Source organism: Tenrec ecaudatus, chromosome 6, assembly GCF_050624435.1.
Source record: "Tenrec ecaudatus isolate mTenEca1 chromosome 6, mTenEca1.hap1, whole genome shotgun sequence".
Classification (NCBI taxonomy): domain Eukaryota; kingdom Metazoa; phylum Chordata; class Mammalia; order Afrosoricida; family Tenrecidae; genus Tenrec; species Tenrec ecaudatus.
Window position 1 is genome coordinate 66458651 of NC_134535.1, and position 15508 is coordinate 66474158.

At 47.6% G+C, this 15508-nt stretch overlaps 1 protein-coding gene and 1 pseudogene across 1 annotated transcript in view; both read left to right on the forward strand.

The window, feature by feature from the left end:
• The first annotated feature begins 473 nt into the window (after window positions 1-473).
• Window positions 474-15508, forward strand: part of GNS (glucosamine (N-acetyl)-6-sulfatase) — a 28580-nt gene continuing 13545 nt past the window's right edge. The window contains exons 1-8 of the mRNA XM_075551337.1: window positions 474-850; window positions 4925-4984; window positions 8674-8880; window positions 10955-11020; window positions 11320-11418; window positions 12279-12446; window positions 13997-14079; window positions 14801-14919. Coding sequence (XP_075407452.1) covers window positions 632-850; window positions 4925-4984; window positions 8674-8880; window positions 10955-11020; window positions 11320-11418; window positions 12279-12446; window positions 13997-14079; window positions 14801-14919 — 1021 coding nt within the window. The 5' untranslated portion in view covers window positions 474-631. The remainder of the gene's footprint in view (window positions 851-4924; window positions 4985-8673; window positions 8881-10954; window positions 11021-11319; window positions 11419-12278; window positions 12447-13996; window positions 14080-14800; window positions 14920-15508) is intronic.
• On the forward strand, window positions 9495-10657 carry LOC142450555 (mitochondrial import inner membrane translocase subunit Tim17-A pseudogene; annotated as a pseudogene).

Sequence of the window (15508 nt, forward strand, 5' to 3'; positions counted from 1 at the left end):
ATCGCCATCTAGTCAATTCCAAACCACAGCGACCCTATAAGGGCCGACTATAATTGCCCCTGTGGGTTTCCCAGGCTGCAAATGTTTATAGGAGCAAAAAGCCTCAGCTTTCTCCCTCAGAGGAGCTGATGGGTTCGAACTGCTGACTTTGCGATCAGGGCTCCCTGATTAAAGTTCAAGGGCCTCGACCCGTGTTGACTTGAGAGTAAATATCGTAGAGCTCAGACTTCACTCGAACTAGCCTCAATATCATGTGGCCACACGTCATCCCCTCCATCTTTACACTGAATCTTCCTTCCCTCGGCTTTCCACCCAACACTCACAAACAGGTCCTCCCACTTCCTGGCGGAGCTTCCTGGCCGGCAGCTCCGACCCTCCGTCCCTTCCGCCCTAAGCCCCGCCCCGAACAGCCCCGCCCCGCCCCCAGCCGCGGCCGGCCGTCACGTGACCGCGCGGCGCGCCCCGCCCCTCTGTCCCCCCCGCTCACGTGACGGCGCCTGAGGAGAAAACGCCTGACCCCCACCTGGGCCTGGGCTGCACAGCCTCCTTTTCCGGCGGATTGCCAGCCTCTCGCCCTCTCGCCTCCTGCGCGCCCCTCCACGGCCTGGGGGCCCCCGGCGCCCTGTCCGCCATGCGGCTGCGGCCACTGGCCCCAGGTGGGCCCTGGCGGAGCAACGCCCGCCGCTTGCCTGTGTGCAGGGGCTGCAGCCCGGCGCTGCCGCTGCCGCTGCTGCTGCTGCTGCTGCTCCTGGACAGCTGCCTGCGGGTCTCAGGGGTGGCGGCGGGCTCGCGGAGGCCCAACGTGGTGCTGCTGCTCACGGACGACCAGGACGACGTGCTCGGCGGCATGGTAACTCCTCTCGTTCTGCGCGTCCCCTCCCTCCATCGTCAGGGCTGCCCTGGGGTGCTGTTCGCCTTCGCATTTCTCATTCTCTGCCTGAACTGGCTACCCTGGCCCTGGGGTGGAGTTGGTTTGGGGGTTGCCATGCAAGGCCCTTTACGCAGGCATGAGTGGGCCGCACGCTTGATCCCCACTTCATTCTTCTCCGTCGCTTCTGGAGAATCACCATCGGTCAAACTATCAAAATTGCTCTCCTCTCTCTCTCAATCTCTCTAAATCATAATCGGTCAAACTATTAAATTCGCTTCTCTCTGTCTCTCAATCTCTCTCTCTCTCTCTCTCTCTCTCTCTCTCTCTCTCTCTCTCTCTCTCTCTCTCTCTCTCTCTCTCTCACACACACACACACACACACACACTCTTCATACTCACCTCGCTCACGTGCGCACACATGCGCAGATTCCCCGCCCCATTAAGGTTTCTAGTCCGAACTTACTGGGAATGTGCTGACTAAGCCTTGATAGATTTTCTTTTGGATCAGACGACTAATGCAGCGACCTTTTTTTTTTTTTTAAAGAGGGGCCTGGGCAACTTCTGCATTTGTGGCTACAATATCAACCGGTGTTGTTTATCAAGTAAGTTCTGAAATGAACTAGTCTGGTAGGTAGGCTGTCAGACGCCCTCTCCAGAACCGAGAACACTCAGTTAGGCTGATTGAGCAGTACGGCGATGCATTGCCCACGGTCGTACTCCTTTCTGTGTCAGATGAATGCCGCCCTGGGACTTCATTCTTTCCCAGAGGTAATTTTGCGTCTACTGCCTTAGACGTCTGAAATTTATGACGCGTGGGCGCATCCCCTGCACTCACGCACAGAGGCCCGGAAAGTGGCTTGCCCAAGGTCACAGAAGTAGTTGGGGCAGAATCTGGTCAAAACCGGGCCGCTCCTGGGCCGGGCCAAGTGCTGTACTGCTTGCTTTGTTCTCGTTTTGTTTTTAGCTGATTGCTGAGATATGAAATGGCTTCTGGCAAGAGGTCCCCAACTTTTTTTTCCGTGTGACGCCCTAACCCAGGGTCCTTCAAAATGCTAGTTTCAGCCCGTGAACCAATTGCAAGGCCAGTCTAGTGAGTTGCAGCATTTTTACTTTCCACTGGAATAGAGTAGGATGGGAAAAACCGTCAAGGAACGCCGACCCATATGTGTATCTGCCTGCATTGGGAAGTGGATTGTTTGTGGTCTTTGTTAGTGTTTTGTTTTGTTTAGGTTCAGGCTAATGTTCTTATCAGATACCTTTTTTTTTTAGTTAATAACTCATTTTACTTATATCTTACATATATTATAACAAGCCAGACATCTATTATATTAAGTGGATATGTACAAATATTGCCATCAGCACCTTCAATATGTTGTCTTCTTTTTTTCTAATTATTGTATTGGAGGGGACCTCTTACAAGTCTTATAATATTACATCATTCAACACTGTTAAGCACACTTATATGTTGCCATCAACATTTCTTAAACAGTTTCGTTCTACTTGAGCCCTTGGTATCAGCTCCTCTTTTTCAATCTTTCTTCTCGAGTCCCTTGATATCAGTTCCTCTCTTCCCTCCCTCTACCGTCCTGCCATCCGCACGAACCCTTAATATCTTATGTATTGTTATTTATACATATCTTACACCGCCCACTTGATCCCTTCGCCTACAATCCTGATATTAGTTCCCCTTGAGGGGGTTATTTCGCCATCATTGCTATCACTTCCCCCTTCCTCCCTTCCCTTCCCCTTCTTCTTGATTTTATTTATGCGTATGGCATGATGGACAACCCTGCTCTTCACCGAAACATAGATTGTTCTCTTTAAAATAATTCACTCTGGACAAAATGACATTGGGCCAAAGCATCAAGAAAATGAGAGGAGGAGCCATAATGAAATGTAGGGGAAGAAAAAGCGCTTCGTGCCTGTGCTTCAAGCAGAGAAAGCTACAGAATTATCCAAATTGTCAAAATGTGGAGTAGTTATACCTGAGAGCCAGGGAAGTAAATGACTCCGTGGGTTTTTTTAATGGAAGAAAGTTCCGTATCTACCATTGCCTAGGCCAGTGCCCAGCATTTATAAAACATTTAATAAATTCATTATAACCACAGTGCATAGCCAGATGTTCTTCAGTAGCTTTGCATATTACCAGACAGTTGATTCATGAACTTACACCAACTTCCATTTCCTTGTTCTCCATTTGGACTTCCCATCCTCATTTTCCTCTCCCAGGGTGGTGCAAATGGTTAACCCGTTTGATTGCTGTGACTGAGAGGTGGCATGTTTGAGCCTGAGGCACCGCAGAACAAAGTCCTAGCAATCTATTTTCCAAAAATTCAGCCATTGAAAACAGGGAGCACAATTCTGCTCCACATACAATAGGGTCGCCACGACTGGGAATCAGCTCAACAGCAGCTTGTTATTCTTAAACTCGGGTTCCTCATCAGAGTAGCGTCTCCTCTTTCCTGGCGGGTTACTGTTGTTGGTAGGTAACCATCCATTTGATTTAAGATCGTGGCAACCCATGATCCATGTGGCAGAGTAGAACTGCTCCAGAGAGTTTTTAGAGCTTGACCCTTGCAGAAGCAGGCCATTGCCGGGCCTGTCTTCTGAGGCACCTCTCGGCGGATTCAAGCTTACTTCCTGCAGTTCCTCCACCAAACCCACTGCCATTGAGTCAGTTCCAACCCCCAGAGATCCCATAGAAGGTTTCTGAGACTCTGTCTTTACATTGCATCTTTCTCCAAGGAGCAGGTGGTGGGTTTGAACCACTGACCTTGTGGTGGGCAGTCCAGTGCCCTTAGGGTCACAAGGGCTACATTTCCTGTGGTCCAATCTGACTCATAGTGAAGCTTTAGGGCAGAGTCAAACTGCCCCTACCGAGTTCTAGGGCTGTAAGTCTTCACAGTGTTGACAGCCGCCTCTTTCTCGGGTTCCCTAGGGCTAGCACCCAGGAATTTCTTTGTAGCCTCCCTTCTTCTGACGGTTAGCAAAAACTCTCACATCTCCTGAGATTCATGAGATGGATTCTCCATGACACTGTCAAAGCTCCTCTGGAAAGTTAGAAGTCTCTTCCATATAAGTACTTGCATAAGTGAATGTCTCTTTTCTTCATCTAAAACCCTGGAAAATGAATCTTTACATACAGTGTTGAAAAATGAATTTCTTAGCTAAGTTGTGTGTCTGAGTGAGCAATCTTACAGGAATCACTGTGCTACATAATGTACTTAGACTCCATGGAGGCTCGGGATGGAAGGTGCTTCAGCAGCATAATGAGTTGCCTCATTGAGTACAAACATGAGCCTCTTCAGGGGTGCTTTCTGGCTGTATGCAATCTGAATAAAGTTTATTAGGGTTCCTTTTGCTTGTATCTCAGTGGCCATCGTCAGATTTCCCCTTTAGTCTAGGCTCTGAAGTCCTGTTCGCTGCCCTCAGGGTCTTAGATTTTGAATGAAAGATGGAAATGAAGGATATCCTGCCCAGTGTTTCGGTGGGTGGGTCTCTGCATGCACCTGTTTTCTAACTGGCCCAAGCCTCTCTCTGAGGCGGAAGGCAGTGTACTTGGAGCGTGGCCACCACGTTGGGCCTGAGTTTTGAGTCAGGCTCCCAGCATCGGGGCCTCGCCTGGCTCTCAGAGTCCAAGTGCTGTCTTATTTCTTTTTGAAAGGATGGAAGGCCCCTTGCGTGTTATTTTCCATATATTCCGAAAGCAATTGATGGAGACAGCTCTACCTTAACTACCACAGAAGATGGCATATGACCAGTGAGAAACGGCACTGGAATCCTGCTACAGGGGTTGCCAGGATTATGCCCTCCAGTGTGTGCTCTCCTCCCTGCCAGCATTCTGTGCCCTGGAGCTTTCTCATGGGAGCCAACAAACCTGTTGGGGGGCCTCTCCGGAATCCCACAGGACTTCCCTGACCACTGCTTAGTGTCAGGAAGAGTCAACCACATGGGGGTCACATTGAGAGGACGTTGCCCGAGAGCACACACTGTGGTCTGCATGTCTTCATTTACTGGGAGAACTTGTCTAACTGGCTGCTGCTTACTTTACAGACCCCCCTAAAGAAAACCAAGGCCCTCATCGGAGACATGGGGATGACCTTCGCCAGCAGTGTAAGTGCCGCACCTTTCTAGACTTGTTTGCGTTTTTTCCTCACCCTAACAACTTTTTAAGGTTTGTACTGAGGCTCTGTCCCGAGGAGCAGCATCAGCTTCCGGGCAGTTGCTTTGGATAGTTAGGATTTCATCTTATTGGTGGAAGATTTGTTGTAGCTATTTGTGCAGCCATTCTGCTCTGCGACCTACAACTACAAAAATGGTTTCAAAGCCTAAAGGGTGAAGGGTTGAAAGTAGACGTAAGAATTAAGTAACATGAAAACATAATAATTTATAAATTATCAAGGGTTCCTAGGGGTGGGGGAATGAGGAGCTGATCTCAAGGGCTCAAGTAGAAAGAAAATGCTTTGAGAATGATGAGAGCAACAAATGTACAAATGTGCTGACACCATGGATGGATGTGTGGATTGTGGTAAGAGTTGTGGGAGCCCCCAACAAAATTATTTTAAAAAGAAATAACATTTGTGCCTAGCAAAGCACTGCATAGCGAAGTCTTGCAGGCCTCTTTGTAAAGCCTCTTTGACTCTGCAAACACAGCCCGACAGAGTACCACCAAGGGGGAAGTGCACACACATGTAAACACACTTGTCTTATGTGTAAACATGGGTGCAGAAATCCCAAACAGAACACTAACATCAAGCTTACGAACCAGCCACTGTGATCATATAGTCCACAGGTACCCAAACTTACTTAGCCTGCTGCCGCTTTCCAGAAAAAGTATTACTAGGCATCCCCCTGGCAATCAGAAACATTTGTGCGATAGCCCACAAGCCGGGATAAAGTGTAGGTATCTGTTTCTCCGGCGCCCCTTCCCCCTGAATCTTTGTGGTGCTCCCCAGAGGGCGGCATGGCCCTCTTTTGGAAACACTGATGTAGACAGTAGTAGTCTGGGAACAAAGAAGGGTAGCTTGACCTGGAAAACCTGGTGAAGGGCACCTGAGTGTTGTGCTTAAGAAAACAGGCCCCCGAGCCGGACTGCCTGGCCTCAGATACTTTTCTTACCCTCCGACTTAGTTCGAGCCCTGGGGCAGATGATGTTTGGGTTTTGTAAGATTAAGTGGGCTGATAAGCGTAAAAAAGCAAACTTGCTGTCATGAAGTCGATTCCAACTCTGACCCCAGGCCCTAGCGTATACTTGCCCCCTTTACAATTTGACATATTGAGTGGCGTATTACATAAAAGCACTGGGTTACTTAGTTCTAATGTACAGAAGTAGAAATCTTCATCTTTGTCTCGGGGAGCAGTGGATGGATTCTAAGGGCAGACTTTGCAGGTAGCAGCCCAGCACAGAATGCACTAAGCCCCCAGGACTCCTGATACACGTTTATCACCCCGTACTGTCGTTGACCACCTACACAGCCGAACTCATTCCCTGGAAGACGAGAACGCCCTTAGCTGGACATCTGACTCGGCATGAAAGGAGAAATTGGATGTCCTTTCCTGGCGGAATTGAGCTGGTAGAAGGGTCTGCCCTCACTCCACAGAACATTTCGAGCAAATGATGCCCTTGTGCTGAGAGACGAGCACGGGGCAGGGCTGCCAGCACTGAGACCAGGGCCTCTTGCTGATGCTCTCTTGGAAAGTGTCCGGCTGCCTTGAGGCGCACTGAAGAGTCAACTTACTGTAAAAAAGCCAGGATATTTTTATTGCTACTTGTTTGGATTTCCTGTTTTCCGTTTGGATGCCTAGAATGCATAAGCAAATTGTTGAAAAACTTTTAAAACTATTAACGAATTCAGGCAAAAGTGAAAAAATAAAATGACGCACTTTCTTCCACATAGCCAGTTAGAGAAGTAGGGGAGTCAGCTGGACACCCCCATTCATACTAGCAGCAGAGCTTCAGCTCTCCCGGAATAGCTGACGGTGACAAGAAATGGTTAGAGGGGATGTAAGTGACGTCACAGCTGTTTGCTGAGTGGCGAACTGAAAGCACTTTGTTGCATTTATCATTTTCTGTGGAAGACACAGCATTTTTTAAGAGGCATATTTTAGTCAAAATCCCAACAAGATTTTTCGAGATACAATTAAGCAATACCGAAAGCTACTTGGAACAAGAAGCAGGTAAGAACACTCATAGTACTACAAAAGCAATGTGAAAACACAGAAACAAATGTGCTGTAAAATAGAGCAGCAAACAAGATGGGACAGAATTAAGAACATTGCCAGTGTACAAATTACACAAGTGGAACGACTTAAAATTAAAAAGTAAAAACGGGAAGTATTTATGATGTGACTAAAACCTTCCTTAACTCAAATCTTCTGTAACAAGAGACCGGCGTTCCAGAAGGAGAAATGGACAAAACCTAGAGACAGACAGTCCCCATAAGCAGAGTCAGTATATCGAAGGCACACTGAGATTGCTCGTTCTCAGCAGTGGAGTTGAAAATACACAGTCCCACTTGAAAGCAGGCCTGGGGGTGGGGACAACACCTAGTGTCTGAAGAAGCATTCTTCATTTCCTGCCGTGAGCACTCGGAAGGGGCCTGGCCCCGTGCAAACAGGTAGTCATTAATCACAGTAATCATTCATCACACCACGATCCCCATTTTATGAAAGTTATCTTTACCCCACTCTGCTTTTACCTCACACCTATGTCAGTCCCTGCTTTCAATAACTAAGAGACCCAAAGGGAATTGTCGCTGTTATTTTCAAAGAGGCAAGAAGCAAAACTCATGTTCAACGTGTGTTGTGAGCGAACCATTCAAGTCAGCATGCCAGAGCAGCCAGAGAGGCTTCGCCTGAGAACCTCACGAAGCCGCTCAGCCTCAAGCAGTTAGGGCTTTGAACCGTCTCTGGGAACTTTAAACAGGTTATTTCAGGGTTTATGTGCGAGGTCATTTGATTTAGTAGGATATTTGGGGGCCTATGAATAAAGATTTTTTCCCATAGGAATTGATGGTATAATTGGCCCTCAGTTTCTTCAAGTTTCACATGCCGGGATTTAACCGACTGTGAATAAAAACACTAGGTGGGGCTTGGGAATGGACAGGGGGCAAGGCTAAGATGGAGCTGTCAGGTGTTTCCCATGCCATTTACATTGTACTAGTTAGTGTGGGTGAGTAGTCTGGAGAGGGTGGGAAGTATATGGGTGGATGTACATCGGTTACATGCAAATCCTATGCTGGATTTGAACATCTTCAGAATTTGATATGTGTAGGAGTTGGGTTGTGGAACAAATTCTCCTCTTTCCTCTCCCCACCCCTACTCCACCCCTGGTAGATACTGAGGGAAGGGAAAAAATCTCCAGTGCATTAAATAATACAAAGAATGTATAAAACTATGTCAGCTTGAAAATGAACCTTTGCTTCTCAGTTACATCAAATACAAGTTGTTTTCTTCAACTTTGATTAAAAACCCAGCTGCCACTGTGCTGTGCTGCTTGCTAGAAATATTACATATTGTTTCTTCAGGGGGATGGGATTAGAATTACTGTTACATTTTCCTGCAGAACTAAGCCAGCTAAGAAAGAAAGTTATATCCTGGGCACTTGTTTTGTCTGCTTTATTGTCTCCATTACAGGACCTAAAGCAGCTCACTCTGAAAGTGCATGTCGTGGAAAGAAAATCTGTTCTGGGGGAAAATAAAAATTCCATGTTATAGTATCAGACCGTGTTCTTGCTTCTCTTTAGAAATGATGAGAAATTGATCTCCCGTGTGGCTGCCTTTTTCTTGTGTTCCCTTTGCAGTATGTGCCAAGTGCACTTTGCTGCCCCAGCCGAGCCAGCATCCTGACGGGGAAGTACCCCCACAATCATCACGTCGTGAACAACACCTTAGAGGGCAACTGCAGCAGTAGCTCGTGGCAGAAGATCCAAGAACCCAATACTTTCCCAGCACTCCTCAGATCAATGTGCGGTTATCAGACCTTCTTTGCAGGGAAGTACCTGAATGAGGTATGCTGAATGGAGTGACAGTCTCTGTCTTTTTCCCCCTGTAGCTTTTAAAAGGCAAGTTAATAAAATTCACCTCATCTTTATTTGTAACTCAGGTTATGTTGAAGGGGCATATGCGGTTTTTTCCTCATCTGGCAATTAAGTGAAAATGTACAGTGTGTGATTTGGGTAGTTCTTCTTTGATAGCATTCCAGGAGCACGGGGTTTAAGCTGTCCTAAAGCCGTTGCTGTCTGAGACCCTCGTTCCTCTGGAACTGTGCTCGTCATGAGGCTGTCTCTCCGCATTGTTTCCATTTCCCCTTCACCAGAAGAAGAATTTCTTTCTTTCAACTTTAGAATCTTTCCTCATTTCTGGAGCGTTTTTTGCGTTACCGTATATACTCGTGTATAAGCCGAGTTTGTCCAACATATTTTGTATGCCGTTTTTGTGGTAGAATTAGGTGCCTCAGCTCATATTCGAGTCGGCTTATACTCAAGTATATACGGTATATCCACTTCATGCTGTACTTGTTTCCTACTTGCAAATGGGAGTCTAATGTGGAGACCAGGGATAGAGGACAAGCCCCCCAAGCATGGAGTCCTCAGGCCATTGTGCAAATGGTTTGAGGGTCTGCATGGAGGGGTACCCATTGTGACCTCTCAGGGCCTCCAGCAAGGTAAAGGAAGTACAGGCTCAGATTTCACAGCCCAGAGAGATCACCTAGGCCTTAGTTGTGAGTCTCAAGTCCAAGTTGAAAGAAATAGCGTACATGATCCTGTTGGGTGTTATCACTTACAGTGAAACCGGGGGTGCAGGGCAAAGAGAAGATGAAGGTTTTCTAATCCAGTTACATGATTGCCAGACATTTCAACTGGTGACTGCCCTGGTAGGTCAGCAGTTAGAAACCACGAGCTATACAGCTGAAGAAAGAGGCGGCTTTCTCCTCCCGTAAAGAGTTCCCGTCTTGCGAGTCCCCATGGAGGCGTATGTGCAGGACCCTTGCCCTGGCGCATTGTGGGGGCCTGTGGTGGAGCCTTCCCAATGGGCACCATAGGTGGTGGTCTCTTCCAAGCCATCAAAGACTTCGGCATTCCCCAGTGGGAGTCAACCACAGACGAAGAGGAAGTTGGACAGTGATTCAAACCAGGGCACCACTGTGGGAGGCAGCTTTGGGGCCTGTTTGGAAGGTCTGTTTTCCATGATTGACTGTGATGTGGTTCAAGTCAGAAGCAAAGAAGACCCGGGATTCCATCTCAAGCCGAGAAGTGGACCCACGGCCTTTGTCGGGTGAGCTGCAGAGAGTGGCCACCTCCCAGTTTTAACTGAAGCAGCTGGAGTCTTGCTGACAGGATTTGCCTCTGGGCAGTCTCCCTCTCAGTTGTCTTCAACCCAGTTACATCCTCACCTTTTGGAGACTACGGACAATACCAGTAAGGACTGCTGCCCCTGGATTGAGCACAATGAGCTGTAGTTCAAGAAGGCTTCTAGAAGACCAAGTTACAGTCTGTTTTTAAAACAATATGTGGAACAACTGTCCAAATAGGCTCTGAGAAGACATTGAGCAACCCTACCCCCATTTAAAGGAACATGGGGGAAGTCTTAAAAGATACAAAACACTATTTATTCACAATTGGATTGCATTTGTGATCAAAATTAATGCCTGGTAGCACAAATAGAAACATTTCTAAGTGCTTAGAAGATGAAGGACCAAAGGACAGATAGCAGTGAAACATGACCATCATTTCCTTGGGAATTTCTCCACCTGGTTTTGTGCGTGCTGTTATTCAAACAATAAAAACCTCCTGGAACTTGGGGATGGGCGGGGGTGTGGGGCGCAAAGAGTTAGTCTCGGAAACTAACTAAGAGGGTCACTGCGAGTTGAAAACTCACTCTATAGCCGTGAAATCGATTTGTTTGTTGTGATTACTTTTTGTCTAGTTAGACTGCCTGAGAAAATTCCTGAGTTACCAGCACTGATCAGAAAATATGCTAAAAACCTCTTGTTCCTCATTCATTGTTGTGATTCTCCCCTTCCCTGTCCCCGGTCTGGTTAGGTTTCGGGGCTTCTAATTCCCTTCATATCTTGCTTTTCAGTACGGAGCCCCTGGTGCAGGAGGACTGGAGCACGTGCCCCTGGGCTGGAGTTACTGGTACGCCTTGGTGAGTGGTGACTGTCGTCAGTAACGGACGTGTGCTCCTGAGCGGGAGTGCCTCCTTTCTGGGATGGGCACAGCGCGCTGCTCTACCTCATCTTCTCTGGCCTTTCAGTGCGGACGTTCCCAGTTGACGGAACACTGGTTGCGAACTCGGGTGCAGTATTGACTTGGGTCGTTCTCTGGTTTTTATATTTTATCACGGTCCCAACAGTGGATGGCTGAGCTGGATCCAGACTTCCATTTTGTATGCTGCCCTCATAATACACCTTACAGGTTTTTTGTTCGTTTTTGTTTTTTAACTAGGAAAAGAATTCCAAATACTACAATTACACCCTCTCCATCAATGGGAAGGCGCGGAAGCATGGTGAAAACTACAGTGTCGACTACCTGACAGATGTCTTGGTGAGTTCCTGAAACGCTCGTCCCAGCAGGTCTCGCCCACATTGGACTAGACTGCCTGGAAAACCTGCGGTCTGACTTGTTCCTGTCGGGGAACGTGCGTGCACAGTAGCTTGGTCTAACAGCCATCGAGTATTTCCCACTGATTGAAATTGCACACGCTGTTTTTCTTGTATGTAAGCCAGGCTCGGCTCAAATGTGCATGAGATTCCAGCAACAAATCCTTTTACCAAGGTGAATAATTAGCTAGAGCTAATGCTTTGTAGAAGCTCCTACTCCTTGACCCCAGCACTACTCACAAGCCAAAGAAGGGGTTTTGTCATGAGCACCTGGTTCCCCTGTGTGTGTGCGTGTGTGTGTGTGTGTGTGTGTGTGTAACAAATTACTGAAATTGTGTGAGTGTGGTACAGGTCAATTTGCAGTAATATAAGTTCTTACTAAAATCATTACCACTTGTTTTCTTATGGGGAAAGCATAACAATTTCTAGATCATGTGAAATCAATAAGCTTTCTTAACTGTCTGCTTACGTACGCACTGGGCTGTCAGCCGCAAGGTGAGCGGTTTGACAATACTAGCGCCTGCGTGGGAAAAGAAGGCTCTTGGCCCCACAAAGCGTCAGAGTCTGGGAAACCCACGGGCAGTTCTCTCCTGTCCTATAGGGGAACTTGACAGCCATGAGTTTTATGCTTTTCAAATGTGTTTGTTCTAACAGCACATTTGTAAATAACCGTGATTCAAGATTTTGTGTGAGATTAGTTAAAAGGTTAATGTGACCCCACACCTGCTGTTCACCAGAGAGCATTGATTTCAGTACTTAGCGACTTGGGGAGGGCAGGAGGTGACGAACCTTTGTGTGTGTCAGGCTAACATCTCCTTGGACTTCCTGGACTACAAGTCGAACTTCGAGCCATTCTTCATGATGATCTCCACTCCAGCACCTCACTCGCCATGGACAGCGGCTCCCCAGTACCAAAAGAGCTTCCAGAACGTCTTTGCACCAAGAGACAAGAACTTCAACATCCATGGAATGGTAGCTTCCTCTGCTTCTTGGATCCAGCCATGTAGATCTTCCGAATTGTGTAATGTGCTTGCCAGGAAGCCTTTAAGCCATGTAGTAGGTCTTCCTTCAAGACCTTTTATAGCTAATTGCCTCCATCTGTCTTAGATGTCTAAAGTTGCTTCTGAGTTCAGATTCCTGCCACACATCTGGTGAGCAGCTGGCAGTGTTAAGGAAGTGCCATCTTCCCTGATTCCAGGGGTATCACTCAGCCTCCCTCATTTAGCTCCCCTCCCACCTGGAAGTGCCTGGTGCACGTCCCTTGGGACTGGGCTGGCTTGCTGCAGTCCCTGGGGGCTCTTGCCAAGGCTGAAGCATAGGAGGGAGAAAGGTGACAGTGCAGTATGGCTGGGAAGGGAGGGTGACGGGAGAAATAAGCCAGAGGGAGGACATGCCAGAACAACTGAAGTATCTGCCTCCTGTGCCAGTTACCCACTTTCCCTTGGCACAGGCGTACGGGCTCTCCAGTGCTTCAGAGGTAGACCGCCTCACTGCCTTGCTTCCTGCCTGTTACTTGAGTGTCTGTCATTGCTCATGCGGTTGTAGGCAGGGTGAGCCTTGGGGTCAGAATTGGTGTTACCACGTGAATTTTAGACTGAACAAAATGCTTGACTCCCATTTATCCATGCCTCGGGAGACCATTCTCTGGGTTAAAGTGTGTGGATACATCCAATGTGCTACCTGGCACGTTGAAAGGAAGCATTTGTTAGTGAAATTCCAGAGCTGAGTGGTTGGGTTTTATTCACTAGACGGCTATTCTCAAAAGAAGTTAATAGATGGCCATATTAACTGGGGACCTGCGCAACACTGGTCATGCGGTCACGTGACTTTCTATCAGGGACAGGCTCTGTAGTACCTCCCTCACCGACACCGATCAGAAGCGTTCTGTGGGGAACACAGGGTAGGAAATGCTGCCTGGTGCTCGTGCCAGTAGGAGAGCATTAGTGGCATGTGGCAATACTTGATGTAGAAATTTTTGCTGTAGACTTTAGACTATTTGATCCGTCGAACGGCAGGGACTTGAAATGTTCGGACAGTCTTAGGATGGAATGTCTCTCGGGTCTCTAGCATAATTGATCTCTTGGGTAGGAAGCTAGAGGGCAGATGGCATCGAGACTTATCTGGGCATCACTCAGAGAAAGGGAAGGTGCATCTGTACCCATTTGAAACCATAGTAGACCCAAAGCCCAAGGTCAGAGGGGTCAAGCTGACCTCCTTTTGGCCAGTAGTTGCCCAGTTTCATGCATGAAATAGCTTACCAATGGTGCTAACCAAGCAGGCAGGACCTGTAATGGGTTGGGGAGTGGCCGGATAAAGCTGGGAAATGAGGGATACCTTAGAGTTAACTTGCAGGAAAAACCTCTGGAACACCAGGGAGGGAAGGGAGTTCCAAACAAGTTCCAGTTCATATTCCTTTTTTGCTGAAGTTTAAAATGATTATTTGCATGATCTACTCTGGTAGTTGGCTGGTGATTTGGTGTGGTGATTTGGTACTAACTAAATTTTCCCCTTCTAAATTTTAGAACAAGCACTGGCTAATTAGGCAAGCCAAGACCCCAATGAGTAATTCTTCAATACAGTTTCTAGATAATGCATTTAGGAGAAGGTAAGAACCATTACTTTCTCGATCTCTGTGGTATGTGAGGACCCTCCAAATCAGGTCATGAACAGGGAGGGTTATCTTGAAGAGAGATCAGAGGAAGCAAGGGGGTGGGAGGGGCGCTATGATTAGACTCCGCTATGTCATGAGGCAGGTGGCACTCCTGTGCCTTCACAGGAGGTGGCCTTTGGAAATAGTAATCCATTCTTAGGGCTTGCTGAAGAATACTGCAAACTTTTTTCCCCTGTGCCTCATTTGGTGAGAGATCAGCCCAAATATTTAATAAAAGACCCAAAGGCTTAGACTCTGGTGTAGCACAGACACATCTGGAAGAATCGAGGAATTAGCACCGAGAGAGAGAATCACTTTTCAGCCCGTGATGAATGCTCTTGTCACGGGGACCATAAATAAAGTCAGCTGGCTGTTATAAAACAGGGCTCATTTATTCATTGAAATACAGTTTTTTAAATTTGAAGACATATAACTATGTTCTGTAGTTTTTCAGCCTTTTTTTTTTTTTTGCAATGAAGGATGAAGAGGGAGGGCTTTTGAGATATGAGCTCTGGGGGAGGGGACTGAATTTTGGTTCTTTTTGAACTTGGCAGTGTATGTGTGAGAATAGTGTCCTTTGTTTCTCTCTCTCTCTCTCTCTCTGTGTGTGTGTGTGTGTAGTGCTACCCCATCCACTGCCTCTGAACTCACCGTTGCCCCTCGCTGTCCCATCCAGGTGGCAAACGCTCCTCTCCGTTGATGACCTTGTGGAGAAACTGATAAAGAGATTGGAGTACAATGGGGAGCTCAACAACACGTACATCTTCTATACGTCAGACAACGGCTATCACACAGGTAAGAGGCAGTGGTGGGGGCCTCCTGAGGCTGTGTTTCTCTCTTTTCCCCAGTCAGTAGCACCGGCAGGGAGTTTGACTTTGTCGATAGGAGGGGACATGCCAGGTCAGCAGACTTGACATCAGCCCTCTCCTAAGAGGACCGAGGACCCACTGTGGAGAGTCCACTCCTTGTTACTAGCTGTTTGGGGGGCTGAAGTCTACGGGGCGCTAAGAATTGGGTATTCTCTTTATGGGACGGAGCCAGACAAGCTGCATGGAACTGACTTCAGGGATAAGATAGAATCGAGAGTAGAGATGGCACTTCCTACGGAAGAACAGGAGAAGGCTGTCGGGGAAAACTCAGGTGTGAAACTGGATTTACTGGATGATTTTTCCCTCACCCCAAAAGTGCAGTCTGAGTCAGTGAGTCAGACCTTTTCCTTGCCCTTCTAGTGGGACCTTCTGTGCTTAAGCTTTTTCTTGTTCCCCGACTATAAATTGGATGTAATTAGCATGGCCCACCCCATCAGGTTAGATGAGAAGGATGAGGCCATCTGTCCGCGCAAAGACTCACAGCCTCGGAGACCCGATATCGGGTCCCTAGGAGT